Source organism: Aythya ferina, assembly GCF_964211825.1.
Source record: "Aythya ferina genome assembly, chromosome: 2".
Lineage (NCBI taxonomy): Eukaryota > Metazoa > Chordata > Aves > Anseriformes > Anatidae > Aythya > Aythya ferina.
In genome coordinates, this window is record NC_140297.1 from 131,108,684 (window position 1) to 131,127,422 (window position 18,739).

The 18,739-nt window shown below is 38.3% G+C and overlaps 1 protein-coding gene across 1 annotated transcript in view; it reads left to right on the top strand.

Annotated features, from left to right (window-relative positions):
* Positions 1-8,018, top strand: part of ZBTB10 (zinc finger and BTB domain containing 10) — a 28,074-nt gene extending 20,056 nt beyond the window's left edge. The window contains exons 3-5 of the mRNA XM_084511221.1: positions 975-1,148; positions 3,250-3,425; positions 5,891-8,018. Coding sequence (XP_084367347.1) covers positions 975-1,148; positions 3,250-3,425; positions 5,891-6,196 — 656 coding nt within the window. The 3' untranslated portion in view covers positions 6,197-8,018. The remainder of the gene's footprint in view (positions 1-974; positions 1,149-3,249; positions 3,426-5,890) is intronic.
* Positions 8,019-18,739: the final 10,721 nt, after the last annotated feature.

The window sequence follows — 18,739 nt, forward strand, 5'->3', positions numbered from 1 at the left end:
GGATTTATGAGTTCATGTTTTCCAGCAAACTCCTGTCTTGGGGATTGGGGGGGGGAAGATTGATTCGCTTTCTTGCCAGGAGAGTCTTTGACCTACAAATACAGTTCTGTCAAATGCCTAGTGCAGTTTCTGGTGTGCTATTTATAGTCCTTTTTCTGTGTGATATATAACGGTGATTCTGTATTCACTCATGCAAATATTACTTGTTACAAAATTGTAGATGTATAACAAGCAAATATCTTTTTCTTTTCAAGGCATTGTTTGCTTCTGACTAATTTTGTTCTTTTAAAGGAGGGTAAAAAAACTACAAAGGCCATGCAAACTGCAGGAAGAGCTCGTCTAAAGACCAAATGTAAACACAAACTGGTGTTTCAAGCTGGTGTATTTCTAGTAATTATGGTCTCTTGAATTGATGTGGTTATAGAGCAATGGGGGTGATTATTCAAAAAAGGATTTAGACATAGCTGTAGGATACTTAGTATAAATAGAGGTATGTAAAACACTTTGAATACCACTGAGATCGTTTAAAGCAATAAAGCAAATCACACCTGTAGTAGAAAATGGGTATATTTGTACCAACTGGTAGGCTGCCTGTGGTAGGCCAGATGGAGTCACTGCGCTGAGTAGTTCTAAAGAGAAAGCACTAGAAAACTTTTTAGCACTGGTGTGATGATAGCAAGGGGATAAGTATCCTTACCATAAAAGTTCTCATGGTCTGAAAAAGGCTTTGAATTTTTCCCAGGTTGGGGTTGAAAAAATGATGCCATGGAGAGCAGGCAAAGATCTAATTTAATTTAAAACACGAACACAGCTTCCTTCATTTCAGTGTTGAAGATGATGTGAAAGAGGTTGATAACCATTACGCTTCTAAGGTTTTGAACTTTTTTGTCGCAGTCAAAGAAAGATGCATATTTTAAGATACAAACTGACTGATTAGGTGGAGGGAAGCTGAAGTAATACTGTGTCTGTAATAGGTACTTCAAGTGACTTCAAGTATGGACTGCTGCCGGGTACTTCAAGTGACTTCAAGTACGGATTGCTGCCGGGTACTTCAAGTGACTTCAAGTATGGATTGCTGCCGGGTACTTCAAGTGACTTCAAGTATGGACTGCTGCCAGAATCTTGGCCAAAAGAAGCTTGGGAAAATGGCAAGTATATCTGATACAGAACAGGTTGTTTTTTGTCGCTGATAGCAGTTCTTGTGTGTCGCTGCAGGTAATATTTGATTAACTTCCATAGAGATTTATTAGATTGTGTGTTTACATAATCTTCTCCCACTTCATTTGCCCTTTTGCATAATGTAAATAAGACTACTTTGGAGTGAGAGAGAGAGAGGAATTCAAACATACGGGAAAGTTAAAACAGAACATGACCTATATTGACTCTTGTATTGTGCATGAATATGAAGGTACCTGAAGTCTTCAGTTGTCTGATAGCTTTTTTGTAAGCTAGCTACAGATTAATTAGGCTTTAAAATTGAACACTTATTTAACTTTGTATCTTTGTTTATAATTTTAAAAGTAGATCTCAGCATACTTCCTAATATAAAAAAAAATACAATATCGGCTTTGCATACAATACAGTAAAAACTAAAGCCATCTTCAGTCAACTTTGTGGTGTGTAGCCTACCCTTTTGCAGCTTCTGTGTCTTATTTATTCAAGTGAGCAATTACCTGTAATTATTTTCTGTCTGAAAACATTTGGAATGTACCAAAAAAACACCACATCTTAAACTGTTATTGCTAGATCATCAAAATATGCAGTCTTTAGTTTAAAAAAAGAGGACCTTGAGGATGCATAAGACTGGGTAATGGTAATTCCTGCCTCTGTACGACTTTGAGATATTACTGGTATGTGGTTTATGGTTTACTTCAGATATTTTTGGTTTTACAAATGGAAGAAATTGGGTCATCAGAAGGTGAAACTCACTAGTGGGTAAGGGATTCAAACTGAGGTCTTTTGAGGTCTGCCTGTTATTAGTCTGTTAAGTTCCCATACATCTTACAGCCCTGATGTCTGTGTGTCTGTCTGTTGTACCTCTGCTGAAGTATATAAAACTACAATTCAAACCCCTTTTTGAACTTTTATTTTCCGTATAGCCCCTTACATGACATTATGGTGACATGCAGTTTGCGTGGGTGCTCAGATACACCAAGGCAATTTTTGAATGCTAGCAAAATTTAACTTCCACATTATGATGGAAGTTAATTTTTGAAGTTTTTTAACTGGGAGGCATTATCTTAGAGGTGTGCACATAACAGACGAGTTATTGCTTTCTTCCTGCCAGCTTGCAAGTTAGAAACTCTCGCACATAGTCACGTGGCAGTAGAGCTTTTCGGATGCTTCCTTTGTAGATGGTTACAATCATGTTCATAAATTCTTACCTCATCTTTCTCAAAATCTTTGTATTCCTGTGTGGCTGTTTTCATAACTGTCACAGCATCCTGTGCCCTTCTATGTTATATAGCAATAGGCAGCTGCAGTAAACCTGGGTTTTGCAGATAACCTTTGAGCAAACTGTGTTGTCCCTGGCCAAGTGATGTTAATAGGTCCCTTTTTCAGAAGACAAAACTGGGATATTGCTAATTCCAGAAGTTTTTTATGCTCTATTTCTTCTGCCATTAGACTGAATTTGATTTTGGGGAGAGGCTAAGTGAGTTCTAATAGAGTAGTTATCTAAACCAATATCTTACCCTTGTAGCTATTCCAGAATTATGCTACCTTTTTACTATCCTCTTTCTTTTTTTATAATATTCATTCTTGCTTGGTTATACCTTTTTTTCCTTTGATATAGATTTAGATCTTAGGGCAGGCACTTCCTGCACTTAGTTCTAAATAAATTATTGGGAGAGAAGATCATAACTTTCTAAATGTCGCAGCTACAGTGTTTCTAATCTTAAAGTGTTTTCTGGTATAGATGACTTCTGGGAAATGGAATTATTGTTAACTTGCAGTTAACTCGCTCTGACTCATGAAATAATACTACTTTTTCACAGAATTGATCTGTACTCCTGTTCTTAAAATTCCTTGTTTACAGCTAGGTATTTTTCTAGCGAGATCATACGTGCTGGACCCACCGGTAGTTGTGGTTTTCTGCAGGCAGGCAGGCATTGTTCTGATTTGGCTGATGAAAAGTCACGTGGGTGCTTTATTGTTTTGGCACCTGCTTATTTTTGTGCACCAGGCAGAACATATTGAAATTATCTTGTGTTTCATCATCTTTTCTCCTGATGGCTTATTTTCTTGTAGGCGATTCCTCTGCTTTAATCATGAACAAGTTGAAGTGTCCACACTGTAATTATGTAGCCAAATACAGAAGAACACTAAAGAGACACTTGCTCATTCACACAGGCGTGAGATCATTCAGTTGTGACATCTGTGGGAAGCTGTTTACTCGAAGAGAGCACGTAAAGAGACATTCCTTGGTAGGTAACATCTGTTTGTGTGTGTGATGCACATGTACATGTACAAGTGGGGTCGTTACTACATTGTGACAAATGTAAAACTGTTTTATATTAATCTAAAATGGATGAACATAAATGTCTGTCATAACTGCCTCTTACATTCGTACTCCATGCAGTAAGTGCATTCAGTAGAATGCAGTACCAATTAAGACAGTCTCTGGAGCTCTGATAGCTAATTTGATGATTACTTTGAAAGGATCATGAGAGTTGCAGGATTTGTAAGTATCCTGTAGATAATGAAAGGAAATGTTGCTGTAGTGTTACAGCAGTAGAGTAGCACGTCTGCATATTCTATAATGTCGCACCACCATTTTCTGTGAGGACACCATGTTAAACAAGAATTGTACGTCTTGGGGTAGTTCTGAAATACTTCACAACTAGGCAGTGCTGTAGTGTATTATGTGCTTTAAGATTTTGGTTAAAATGAGAAGTACGTGATATACAGACAGTAAATATCCTTCTGAACTGACATTCTGCAAGTACCATCTACTCAGCAGTTGAGCTTACCCTGTCCTTTGTATGTTGCATAAATGGGAATTGATTTGAGTGCTACTTATCTGAAGGGTCAGAGAGCCTATTATCTGTCTTGGGTACATTGCAGGTAGTTTCTAGTCTGTAAGGAAACAGGTGAGATTTCGTGATAGTATTTACTGTATAAAATCGAAGGTGTGTTTTAGGGAGGTAACAGAAGTAAGATCATATTGGTAGAGAGAAGGTGGTAGCATTTCTTCAAGCTGTGATCTCAAAAATAAAACAAAAGAAAACAACAACAAACTCATTTTGCACATACTCAAAATAGGCTACTACGTGGAATAGGGTAATTTGGGCTTTTTCTCCGTTTTGATGGCTTTCCTCAGGCCTTTGAGAACCAGTGGGTCAGCTTATAAAGGTTTTCCACAAAGTCTGTGTAGCCTCCTGGCTTTTGTCCTGTGGTTCCTGAATGAGTAGAAAGTCTAGTTGTGAGTTTCCAGGTTTTCATATGGATGCAGTAAAGAGCTGTTGGTGCAAGTCGTCTTAACTTTCCTTTCTGTCCTGTGCTGTCATAAAATAGACTTTCTGTTAGCCAGTAATATTTTTAAAAGTAAATGATTATGGGAATATATAAGAATGTAATTCTAGATGATGCCTAAGACCACTGTAGTAATTTTCAGTTTTCCTGAAACTGTTGTACAGGTAGGCAAGGCAAGTAAATTTCTTTTAAAAATTTTAAAAATCTTTCATCCTGCTTGACTTCTCTCAGTTCAAATATACCTTTCTAGTCTGAATCTGCTCCCTCTCATCCTGCTGGTATGAGCCACTGGGTGAAGGCTTAGATGCTTGAAGGGACAGGAGTACCTATGATGTTACTGAGTCTGAAGGACACAGTGTTCTGTCGTATGTGTAGGTGACTGCAGTGATGGATGTGGTGAAGATATGTGGTGCTTTTTTGGCTGGGCAGAGGAAGTAAGGTGGTTATTGCCTTATTGGTGGTGATACCATGTGTCCCAGGAGCTAAGTTGTAGCAACTGTACAGATTAAGAGGGACTGAAGTAACTATTTGTTTCTTGACCTTGCTTTTTTTCCTCATCTGGGTGGTACTTTCTCTTTTATCTGAAAGAGCAACTTTTTCAATGTGACCTCAAATGGGTTATTTAAGCGCATAATTGTAACCTGCTGTGTGGACAACAGATACGAGAAAAAAGCCTTCAACTTCATTTTTTTTCCAAGACAGTAACTATTGTTTATTGTTGCCCAGTTGAGCTACTTGTAAGAGTAACGTACTCTTGAATTAATTTTTCCCTGTTCTTAAAATGTATAACAGCAACTACTCTGTTAGAATTGCACTGTTGGCTAAATATTAAAATTTATGTTCAGTCAAGTTAGTCAACAGTGGTCTTCTAAGTCTGCATGCAGGCTCACTCAACCTCAAGGACAAAATTCAAACGGGAGTGAAAAGGTGTTGTCAGCATTGGTTTTGCTTGGCTGGCGTCGGGTTGGGGGTATAAAAGAGGGATCCTGATCTTTCAATTCAAACTGAATTTAAACTCCTGCTTGTTTATAATTTTTCTGGGCTTAAAATTGTAATGGCAGTTTTCTAAATGAGCATATCTGGTAGGATACTGAGTGCAACATAAGTGCTTATACTTGTTCTTGGTGCCATTTGGTGTCTTGGTCTGAACAGTGAGCAGCTGTAAAAATGAACACTCACCTCCTTACAGAGTGGGCAGCTATTCAGCTACCCACTGAGCAGTAAGGAGGTGGTTTAGTTAGGGAAGTAGCTGATGTAGTGAGAATGGATCTCTAGCACTGCTCTTCCTCTGAACAGTGTTGAGGTACTAAAAATGTTTTTTGTTAGTAATTAGTACTAGAATACTACTTTTAATATATACAAGCATAATCTGATAATCTGATGTACGTGTTTTCACCCTGTAATCTCTCTTCCATAGGTGCATAAAAAGGATAAAAAGTATAAATGTATGGTGTGTAAGAAGATCTTTATGCTAGCAGCCAGCGTTGGAATAAGACATGGATCTCGACGCTATGGAGTTTGTGTAGACTGTGCAGATAAATCTCAGCCTGGAGGGCAAGAGGGAGCAGACCAGGTGCAGGACACAGATTTCCCTAGGGATGAAGAATACGAGGAAAATGAAGTGGGAGAAGGTGATGAGGAGCTTGGTGATGATGTAGAAGAACAGAATGACCAGTCTCGATGGGATGAATCTGGGGAAGTTTGTATGCCTTTAGATGACTGACAAGAGCATATGGCTTCGGGGTGCCGGAAATGGACGCTCTACGGATTGACTATTTGAATTTCTGGACTGAAGGCTTGCGAAATATGGTACAGGCTGGATGGTAGTTATGTTGCTGTGAAAAATGTAGGGTCAAAGCCTTATAGCAAAAAAGGATTATTAATTTTTTTATGATATTTGCACAGGACTGTACAGCATACAACCATTTGGTTGAATTATACAGAGTCCTCACATCTACAGTCAGTTATCAAAAGAAAAATGTATTTTTTATTATTTATAGGATATAGCTACTTGGGTCCTATTCAGACATAGTAGTAACTGTACTTATGTTACACATTCATGTATCTGTTAACATGAATGAAGAAAATTGCAACTTGGTATGGAAATACAAAGACAGCTTCCCCAACTCCACTCATACTTTATTAATGAACCAGTGAAGCTAATTTGGGATAGTGGCTTTGTTCCTACAAGCATGTCTTTGCCATACAAACCTTACCTCTCCCGTACTCCGATAGGTGAAAGCCAATTCCTTAAATATGCATCACAGATAATGCCAACACCTTATTGAAATTTGGTTTTAAAACTTTTGGCTCTAAGCCAGCAGGTGGTACAGGTGATAAGCACTGGAGATGTTAATGATGGCATTAATTTAGAGTCTGTTTCTTCACAATTGTGAATTTTCAAGAAAGTTGCTATTGACTTATCAGTTCCAAAATAATCTGGCAGAAGAAATGACCAATTATTAATTTAATAGACTGATCAGAGCATGGGTAACTCTTCTGCCCCTTAGTCAAAAGAGATAGTCATGCTAAAAAGTATCTGATGTAATAAAGCTTCCTTTTCCCTCTAAGGTTCCCCTCACTCCCCACACTTTTTGACTCCCCTGCTGTATACCTCAGTCCCACAAAATGAAAATACAAGAAATGGAGAAAGTGTCATATTAAACGACTTTTTGGTATATAATTTCTTGTCCGCTTTTTGGCTAGTTTATGTGATATGAATTGGACACTAGGCTATTGTGCCCATCGTCTGTCATTAAAATGAACACAAACTATTTTTTATTCTTTTGTATTTAATGGGATATTGCTAGCGTTTAATATAAATCAATTACATTTAACTTGTTGACTTAATTTGCTGGATTTTTTTTAAAGAAAACAAAACAAAGTCCAAAGCAAAATAATGCTCTTTGAGTTGTCTTTTTCAGGATGATATGCTCCCTATACTCTTTGTTTCAAATTTTCTATGAGGCATTTAAACTTGAATTTTTGTAGCCACGTGGATTTTTTTTTTTTTCTTAAGTTTGTAATATTGTACCAATGATTTCAGGCCTCTTTCACAGGGAGGGGAGGGCATTACATCTTTATCTTAAACTCTTTGGTGTTCTCTAGAGTAAGGCAAATGAATTCAGGCAATCATTGGAACAATACATCTGATGTGCTATTATGTCACAATGAGTAAATATGCAGAGCATTTATCATAACACATAGCTAGGCCAGTGTGACAGTACTGTATAAAAACCAATCGAGGGTCACCATATTCTTCAGCTTTGTTTAATTTTAAAATGAGTATATTTTTTTCCTATTTTATATCAGGTAACTAAATTATGCTAGTTGTGTGGATAACTTTGAACTATGCTTTGACGGACAGAATCTTAATGGTGCTCCATCTGATCAAAGTTGGTATGTATTTAAAGAGACAAGCTTTACTGTTGTCCTTTACATCAGTAGAACAGTAACATAATGTTAAGACGTTGTTTTTGCTGATTGAAGCTGAGATAAGTTTGAACTACAGTTATATGGGAATTAAAATACTTTTTTATCCTCAATTTGTTTCATTGTTAGTTTCCACATTATTGTAAACCTGACAAATGATTAGTTTTTTGGGGGTGGGGTGGGTGGGTGGGGTGCCTTTTATTTTATTTTTTACACTGAAGAATACATCTTATTGTTCTAGACTGAAATGAGTAATGTGTAATTCTGGTGGGGTCCAAAGTAGAAATTAGTTGGGCAAAGATGATATGAATGAAAAAGTATTTTAAACGTTAAAGTAATGTTCTGCTTTGTGAATATGTAAGTATAGCATAAAGATTTTTCCATCCCATTTATCCCCTTTAAAACCATAGTTTACAATTGGTAGATCTGTCTATATATATAAATATATATATATATATATATATATATGAAATTCACCTAAATCTGCTTTATTAGAATACTGCTCACTTAATGCTTAGAAACTGGACCTGGCTCTACACTTTTAATGTATCTTCCTTTTGTTTTTGTTTATTTTGTTTGTTTTCATTTGTTTTTTTATTTTTATTTTTTTCCCTTGAGGTATGAACTTTTTCTCTTGGAACTGAATCTTCTTTTACTACTTAAATCATTTATGTATATCTGGTAAATTATGACCAAATTTGTTGTTAGACTGCATACAGTAAATTGAAATATACACTTGGTACACTACAGAATTGTTGTGCTTTTATTCTGGTTACCTTTGCAAAAGCAGGGTTTATTAGAAATCAGTGTTATTTATAAATATTTTATTCACTGGCCTTAATACACTGTTGCATTGTGACAATCATTGTTTCCTTGGTAGTATTTAACTGCTTGCCTTTAGAAGCTGCATGTAATGGCTCTTCATAGGGTTGGAGGGAGAGGGATGGCTACTGAAATGTGATGCTAGCTCTTTAGGAAATGGTGTGAAAGAGTTTAATGGAGATCCGCTCTTCTCATGCTGGAGAAAAAAAAAAGTTGCTATCTGCTGTCTTGATTTCCTGATCTGTTTGTTCAGATGCTATTTTAAATATATTACTTTGATTGGGGAGCTCTAAATTAACGAATTTCCTAATAATTACCTTAAAGGGGGTAGCTCAAATTTTTTTACTGGTGTAAAAAGTAGGAAGAATTTTGTTTGCACTGGAAATCATCTTCCTCTTAAGAAATGCTGGAGTTATGCTGTAGTAAATATGACAATTTTAAAATTAGATGCAAAAAGGGTAGTACCCTGATACTGTCTCCTGTCTCATATTAAACCATCTAGAAAGATACCTAGTTTTGCTTTTTGTCTTCTGATGAAATACTTCTCAAACCAAACATGAGAGTTGCTTGTTTGGGCCAATGCCATAGAAGAACAGGTTTCTGAACAGAATCCCGCATGTTAAAGACAGACAAATGCAGAACCCTGGTGTTGGGATTCCCCCCTTTCTGTGGCTGTTCTGTTGTAAAGAAACGCTGTGGAGAAGGTGGTGGGTCTTCTCTGTTGTGTTCTGGTGACTGTCTTCTAGAAAGAAATGCACAGAGCACTTTCTGGCAGGAAGTTATGATGCAAGACTGAATGAAATCATGAAGTAAATTCACCATGATTAGAAATCCCTGTCAAAGTAGGTATAATTGAAGGAAGGCAAACAACTTAAGAATGTGTCTTACGCCTATGTGGAATTAGTTACTACAAGCATTTTCCAGTTGCAATGTCAGACGCAGCTTGCAGGCAAAATGCATTTTTTTTTTTCAATTGCATGTAACATTTATGTATTTAAACCAACAAACAGATCTAGTAAAAAAAAAATCTGAAGTGAAAACCGTTTTCAAAGCTGAAGATGATGCTTGGTTGCCTGTACTATGATGCACCCTAAGAAACAGGGGTTAAAATTATTGGTCCTAATAAGTACATTGTTACTTTGCAGATGCATGTACTTCTGCCAACATAGTTTTGAGTTCCTTATTGTCCCCATTCCTTCTGAAAAGAATGAATGTTATCAGATTAAAAAAAACCTTTGGGGCCAGGACACTGGAATCTGAATGGCTTCTAGTTGTGTGGTTCATCACAGTAATTCTGATTAGCAGAAGATGCTTTCTTTGCCTAGCTTTGTTGATAAGGCTTTTGATTTAATTCTTTAATGTGGACAATCTCTGTGGTTTGCTTTCTTGAAGTTGTTTTTTTTTTCCCACTTTTCCTGTTTTTGCAGCTTGGTAGCACAAGGTTCCCATCTATTCTATAATATTTGTGTAGTGTGCTGACTGTGCAGATGCAGAGTTGTCTTCACAAGACTGTACGTTATTGGGTGGTCCTTTTTGCTTTTTTGTATTTAAATGGCTGTGGAAACTAATGTGAGAAATGAAAAGAAGATAATTGACGCCTGCCTCCCCATCCCCCTTTGGAAAACTTGCCATGCCAGAAGAAAGTGAAAAAGGAGAGAAATGTTGAATGCGATGTGATAAGAAAAAGGCTCTTGGATTTGAGTTATTTGAGTAGTATCATTCAGTTATTTTCAGGAATATTTAAAATGCACAATTTGGTGACAGCCTTCTGATGAAGAAGCTATGCAAGAAACCCAATTCTGATTTTGTCATCTCCAGGACATGGTTTAGGCTCTGCAGCAGTAGTACCATTGAGTAGTTTTTCTGGAGGTACTTACCATATACTCTAGTCCTAGTATCCTTCCTCACTATAGATGTAATCTGTTATCATTTTTTTAATTTGATAAATGCACTCCTTAGAACTGAGATTTGCCTTATTTGCGATTTAATAGCACATTACTGAGTTGCACTGAATAGTATGGTAAAGGTTAAATACTGACACAATAGGTAAAAAGAAATAAGTTGATTTCCATGAAACTTTCAACAAACCTGTAATAAAATAAGCCTTTCTGTAACAAAGAAGAGACGGGCTTGAAATACAGGGGCAGGAGCGTTGGTGAACCAAAGACTTTGAGGTGTTGAAGATCATATATATAATTCAGTATGCTTTTTTAAATGCTTCATGTTTATATATTGTCAGAAGGATAATATGACAAAAAAAAAAAAAGAGAGAAAATAAAATAAGCTTAAGTACTTGAGAGGTTAAGACTTGAGAATTTCAGTGTTTTGTTTGCCCTCTAGAGAAAATGTTAAGTTCTGTGTCCTGGATAGGTAAGTCTGCTTGCACCTCTTGACTTGGATGCTGGGGTTTTATGAGGGCTCTCTGATGAGCGTTTCCTATTAGCTAGCTCCGTACAGCTTTCTATCTGATATGCAAATAATATGTCTAAGGAAATTATGGGAATGAATAGCTCTGGTTTGGGGTTTGGTTTGGGTTACTTTTGGGAAAGTAGCTTGCAGGCCATTAAACAAACTTCTGCATTACTTTTAAAGTCTTAATGGTGTTTTTCAGGGATTTGCTTTAAGCTTTTAATATGTTTTCAACTTCTGAATTAAGTGCTGTGTAATAATGTGAAATTTTCTTGTTAAATTTATGTAAACTGTTGTTTTGCATAAGTATGTTAGGAAAATATACTGGGTGACCCTTGTGTACTAGGTGACCCTGCCTGGCAGGGGGCTTGGACCAGATGATCTCCAGAGGTTCCTTCCAACCCCAGGCATCCTGTGATTGTGTGAAAAGAGCTTCAGGTTCAACACAATAGCATTAACTTTGTAGTTCTAGCTAGAAAGGAGTAAAAGGAAAAAAAAATAAATTGAAAATGCAGCAAATTCACTCACATTTTATAGGAATTAATATCAGGATAGCAAGCATCAGTAGAAGACGAACTGCAAAGTTTGCAATAAGATCATGGAAAGAGCTGGTGCTAAGTGAAATGGTCTCTAGCAGCTTTCTTAATGGACATAAACTCTAGCTGCATTCATCAAGGACAGGAAAAGATCTGCAGCACGGTTGGATTAATGTTGCTGTAAAACTCTTCACTTGTTAAATGCTGACCTTCTGAAAAGGATAGATTTTTACACGAAATTTTTAAGCAGTCAACCTTGTTTTAGCCCTCTGCCTTGGAAACACCTAAAGGACAGGCTGTTAGGTGGTACTAAAACTTGTGCTGAGAAACAGCCCAACTTATTTTCAAATCAAACTAAGAGGTTTCTTTGAGAATGTGAGTGATTATGTCATCGTAAAGTCTTTATTTTCCAAGTTCATACAGCAGAGGCACAGTACTGTTCATCCAAAGATTCACTCCAAGGTTTTTATCGATAAAGAATGCCAAAACTGTCAATTTCTAAATCTCATGTTTTTCAAAGAGAGGTTGTAACATAAATATTGGAGCTGCATTTGCTTCAAGGTACTATTTGTACAGAGAAAACTTATTTCAGACAACTTCGTCTTTATATGCATAGAATGAAATGGAAAATGTGTAATTTTCATGTTCAGATGCAAGAAGCACTTTGTCATTTCAGTGATTTGTTAGAACCAGAAAACCTCGTAAGAGGAGCGAGATGTGATTAACGTTTCTTATCCTTAAAATGCCTGCAGCTTAGAAGGCTTGCTTGTCACCAGGCTGTGTGTGCTGCATCCTCCCAAGACACTGTCTCCTGAGATGCCAGAGCATTTGAACAAGCCTCGAGTTCCTCCTTCTGGGAATAGATCAGAAAATATTATCAGTGAAGAAATGTGTCAAGAAAGGAATCCTACCTGGGGATGTTTTTTCTCGTTTCTGATTGCTGAAATTTAGGAAGAATGTTTCTGAAGTACTACTTGTATTGAAAGATTTTTTTACTTTAAGTATCTATTTTGTTAAGAAATGCTAATTTGATGAGTGACCTGCATGTGCTCTTTGAGTGTTGCCATAACTCTGCTCTGTAAGTTATTCTCTGCATCCACCTGAAAAATGAGACTATTGAGGTCGTAGGATCTAATATTAATATGTCTGTGCAGACAGCAGATGTCATCTCTTTGCCCAGAAATACAGGTAATTGGAAAAGGGGGTGGAAGGTTTATCTTTAATTTCTGAGTAACTGTAATTTAGGGAGACACTTGCTTTTAAAACTTAATTAGACTCATTATGCCAAGATATTTATAAACTGCATGGAATATGTAACATTAACGAAGAAGCTTGCAAAAGTTACCATTGCCATATTTAACTCTTATTTCTTCCAAATCTACTGGAGTTTTAACCCCCAGGTCATTTTTACCTTCATTCCTCTAACATAATTTGCAACTTCGTAGCATCTACTCACATTTTAGAAACAGCATGGTACAAACACATAAAGTTCACAAAGCAGCTGGGAATAACTTTTTTTTTTTTTTTTTTTTTTTCCATTGGAAGGTGTTGTTGTTCTGCCCCGGGTTCTTCCTGGAATGCTGTTTTTCCCTTTCTGGAAGACGTGGAAAGGATATGGTACACGGTGTATGCGTGCATGGGGAAAAAATTGTTAGCTTGTAGGAAAGGCATGTGTTCAGACTAGAAACAGACTTTCCCCCTGGAATTGGTTTTGTACATTCCTCTGAAGCATTTTAGTTTTGGACCCTAAATAGTAGTATAAAGAAACCACTAGTCCGAGCTGATACGCTGGTTTTGGTGCTTGTACGCCACTTCAGTAAATAAAAATAGGATCTCATTGCAGCGCTATGCAGGACTTAACTGCAGTTATCATTGTTTGCACTGCCTTAATAATATTAGCTGCCTAAATGGTATGATCTGATTACAGTATTTGACAGGGCTTCTTAAAAGCCCATTTATTGTCCATTTGTGCTGTAGCCTGCTGGGTAGTCCTGGGGAAGTTATTTCACTCCTGCGTACGTCTTTCTGCAGCGCTGTCGGTGTCTCAGTCGTCTCTGTTCATAAAGCTCTCGAGTACTGAGAATAACACTGCTTAACAACCCAAATATTGGAGCACCAGTGCAAATCTGTGGCGTCTAATGAGAATTATTGGTGGCTCCTCTTTGATGTACACTTTGAAAAGAATCTAAAACTAAATGTGGTTTTATGTTACCACATCAAATGGTTTAACTGTAGAGTCTCATCATTGTGATGGATGATGACTCATTTCTTTATCATCGCAGGCTAAAATCTCAACCAACTGTTCTCTAAGAAACACTTCTATGTGTTTATCTTGCACTGAAGACTTTTATTTCTGTTCACAGGTTGGAATTCTTCCGTTTTGCTCCTAGCCATCTCTTTTTATCTCGTTCTGTTAGCTATCTCTAAAGCGATTGCCCATTTAGATCCACATACTTCCTTTCTCTCTGGAGATGGAGACAAATGCTCTGGAAAGGAGTTCTGTAGGATGAACCCGAAGTGGAATTAGGGAGAACTGGGTCTGTAATGCTTGATGTGAGCTGATGGCTGCAAAACTTCATTGCTTTAAATAATATGATTGCATCGAGGAAGAATTAAAGAATAGAATTATAATATTCTGTAACATATGTTATCTCCCACTGGGCTAGATGGGTGTTTTTTTTTGTTTTGTTTTGGGGTGTTTTTGTGTGTGTGTGTGTGTGATGCTGCCTCGCTTTTGCTCACGTTAATGAATATGATTTGCTTTCCCCATATCTACCAGAAGTAAAAGTTAGAGTAAATATTTATAGTGGCCTTGAACACTGGCCAAACAACTCTCACTGAAAATCATCCGCAGATCTTTTGAATGCTGAAGATGGCTAACGTGCTGCAGTTCTTAATAAATAACTTGGGAGGAAATGATCCCTTTTAATTTAAGTTTGATGCTGGGTTTCTTGAGCAACTCTTAAAACATTTTAGGGGAAATATCTTAAAATATAGTTTGGGGGTTTTACGTAGCCAGCATTTGGAACCATATTGCACTAATTGTGAAATTCTGCAAGTTGTTTGTGTTTCTATAACTTGATACCGAGCTCTCAGAGCAACGTGTTTAATGACAGCAAGTAAGCACGTGATTGCCAGACCTGACCCAGAGCCTGCCAGTCAGCTCGCCTGAGAACGGCAGGAAGCAACTGCAAATATCAGAGGAGAGGGAATCCTTCGCTTCTACACAGCAGGGAGGAGAACCCCTGCTTTTAAGAATTCCTTTCAGAGTAAAACTGCATGGAATTAGATTTATGTACTTTGGAAGGCGGAAGGACTGAGTCAGCCCTGATGGAATTTGAACTTTTGTGCTAGGGCGCTTAGATATTTCAAGTCTGAGCTTACCCCACTTCTCTTCGAACAGTACACGAGAGCTTTGTTGCTGCGCTGTAGCTCTGCCTGCAACCTGGTGTTGCAATGAGGGGCAGATTTTGTTTTTAAACCGCCCGACTTAAATTCCAGATCTGAAACTTTAAAAGCAAATGAACGAAAAGACAGCCAAACAAAAACCTGCTTCCACTCTGCTTTTGAGAGTCCACTCAAATGGAAGACACCCTGGGTGAAGCCTATGTTTAATGCAATTGGTATTAAAAAGATAAAATACGCGGTACCTTTTCACATGCAACAGGGGCTTTCATCCCGCAGTTGTTTCTTCAGATAAGCAAGCTTAACCTCAAGTTGCTGTCCTTTGTTCCTGTCCAGAGGCTAGCTCAGAAACTCTCTTTGAAATGCAGCTGCTTTCCACCTCTCAGCTGACTTTTCTGTCCCAAATCAACCATCGGTCTCCTCATACTGCATTTGGTGAATTTTATGCTGTAAATAATTTCTTAGGGAAAAAAAGAAAGCCACGCTGGTTTTCAGGTGCTAAAAGGTTGTTGCTGGACATTTGACCTCTCAGTGTTCAGGATGGCCCCAGCAATAGCTTATTAATGCGTTTAATATTAATGTAATATCAGCCCTGCCTGAAAGCAATCTCCGGTGGTTCTGTGCCAAAATGCGTGCCTTTAGGCACAACTGCAATTATGAATAAAACACGACACAGTGTACTCGTCTGACAGAAGTGCAGCAGATCTTTTGGGCAGGTGAAGTGGAGGAAATCGAGGTACCGAGATGGGAAGCACTGTCAAATGGCCTTGTGGCATGAAGGGCTCTTCCAACAGCCTGGTGGTGCCTGCTCTTTGCCAGGAGGCAGCAACGCACCCCTCCTGTAGAGCTGTAGTATTCCCTCTGAGGAGCAAACCCCCATGTACATCAGGTCTCTTGCTTCCTCTCAGGGAGAGTTGTTCCTTGGAGCTTTGTGTTCCTTAATTCGCTCCCTTCCTGAAATAAAGTTGGGAAGAGCATGACAGTGTTGAGACTTCAGTCACTCAGTAAGCTCTGCGTCATGAGAGGTGCTGCATGCTCAGCTCTCTATGCTTGATACCAAGCTTTCTCTTTAATAGAGATCACGTCATGTAGGTGATACGGATGACAGATTACAACTTTACAGATTTTATGTCAAGCCTGTACTACCATTGCTTCTCATCGCTATTAGAGAAGTTGGTGACTGATATGATAGATTTATTGACACCCCATATCTTCTGCTGTTATCAGCTAAAGAGCAAGGGTCGGGGATTAAATTTCTGATTTAAATCCTTTTTATGATGTTTGCCTGCTAAGCTCCCAGTGCTAATAAGCTACTTTACTCTTAAGCTTTATCAGTTTGCTACTACTGTTGTTAAATCTAAGTGAAGTACAAATCAACCTTCTTAGGTCATCATGGTTTAAAAGAAATAATGAGAGAATCAGCATGTATGCTGTGAAAAGGACAAGTCTGCTTTTACTCCCAGCTCTAGCTTGTTTATAACTTACTGTACTCAGACATTATTTTCAGAATAACAACAATTTTCTGAAAATCTACCCATGCCCATTTTCTCACATAGCTGTGACTCAGCAAACCATAAAACAATCCTAACCCATTTTTTTTTTTTTTAGTCCTTTTTTTTTTTTTTTCTCAGCTTTGTCTGAATGAACGTGCTTTAAAAGAGAACTCTGAGCTTCCTCCTGGCTGGCAGTGCTTAAGGCTGTAAAAGATGAGCAAAGAGACGTTGCACAGGCTGTGAACGAGCAGGGTATTTCTCCTCCCTGCAGTCTCCTGCATTCTCACCTATTTTCTTTGTTTTGCTTCAATATCCTGATGTTGATTTTTTTTTTTTTTAAGATTTTTTTTTTTTTTTTATTATTCCAGGAGTGGAGACAGACAATGGAGGAAAGGAGAGGATGGGAGGGGGGGGGGGGAAAGCAAGTGGCAATGGTTATCTCAGCGTTATCTCTCTGAAATTGTGGATGTGATTAATGTGACTTCTTTCTAACATCACAGAGGAGGAAAACTGACAGCCACTGCCTTAGAGCTTTCCATATTCATTCCTATGCATAGGGTATTGTGATGCTTCTGCTCTCTTAGGGACTCCCAATATTCCTCTGAAAATCTTGAGGCACAAACCTGTCTACTGATGAATGTTCAGTTTGAGCATCTTGCTGAAGAAGGCTGACAAGTAGGAAACAGCTATCACCATGCTGGAAATACTTATTTAGCCATTGTCTGCTACTGTGTGTTAAATACTTCTTGAAATTGTGCTGACTGAACATTGGACCAAATTCCTTACACTCTGCTATCCTAATTTTGGTGCAAACCACAGCTTTGTTTTTTCCTTCTGTTGGCTGTGCAAGAAACGCCCAGGTGAGATTTGCACACACGTGAGCTGTCAGACGTGACTCGAGTGCCTACTTTGTCACAGACCAGTTTGGGGCAGGTGGGCAGAAACATTGGCATGGTAAATCTCATTGCTTTAGCTCTGTGCCGAAACTCAGCAGCTTTTCAGGCCCCTGAATTTGAACCTGCACAGAATCAATTTTATTTATTTTCTCTTGAAGAAATCAAGGTTGCCATTGGCTTTTATATTCTTTCCCCTGGGAAAAGTACCATTGCTCCAGTGAGGACGCTTTCCTTACTGTTCTGGGAGGTGCAAGGTGGTGCCCTAGAACAAATAAACGATGGTAGGTATTCTGATAAATTGTCACCTGGCATAAAAAGTATGTTTATATACGGTAAAGCTTGTTCAGAAACATTCTCCTGTCCATCTTTCCATCACATTGTGTTCATAGTAACATTGAATGCAATCTTACTTCAGTCTGATCAAATCTTCATCAAGTTTGTAAAAGTTAAACATTAATGAGAGCCTGACAAAATTTATGAAGCCTATTCAGAGTGGAAAACAAATATGAAAAACCTAGCTATACTTGGTTTTTCTTGCACACAATGTCTTACAATACAATTGTACGTGCTCGTGGCTAGGGTTAGCTTGGAAACCAGTCATAATGACTCCCATATTCATAAATCAAAGCGTGATCATGCAAAGCGTGCAACCAAGTTTTATAAACATATTCTAAATGTGTGGCAACAACCCAGCCACCTTCCGGGGCTGATGCTGATTGTGCTGTGACAATGCAAAGCAGGGAGCGATCGCACCCCTCTCACCAAGGGCAGAAGGCCTCCAGCTGCAGGAAGCGAGTCAGTGCCTTTGGCCAGGCTGCCACCTTTAGTCAGGGTGGGAGAAGGAGCGGGGAAGAGGCAATTTTTAGGGGCATAACATTCAAAACAGACCAAGTTCGGAGTTTATTCCTACCTGCACAGCATCAGCTGGTGTAATTTAAAGAAAAACCAAGAGCTGTAGGTCAAGACTTTAATAGCCATGCGTGACATGACACAAAACACTTCGGTTGGTGTATTTGTGAGGTGTCTTCCCCCCAGCCGATGTGCACCATCTGTCAGGTTTGACTGAAAGTGCAAGCAGAAAGTAACTGTGGGAGTGCCCCTCACAGCTCTTCACCAGCCTCTGCCCTCCCAAAGACACGGGGCTGAGACTGAGCTCTGCTTGAATGGGGCAACCAGTACTTTTGTTTCTTGGCAATGGCCCCTGCTATGAATGCAGGAGATGAATTTCAGTCCCAGCTTCAGCTTGTGCCATTAACTTTTTTTTTAACATACA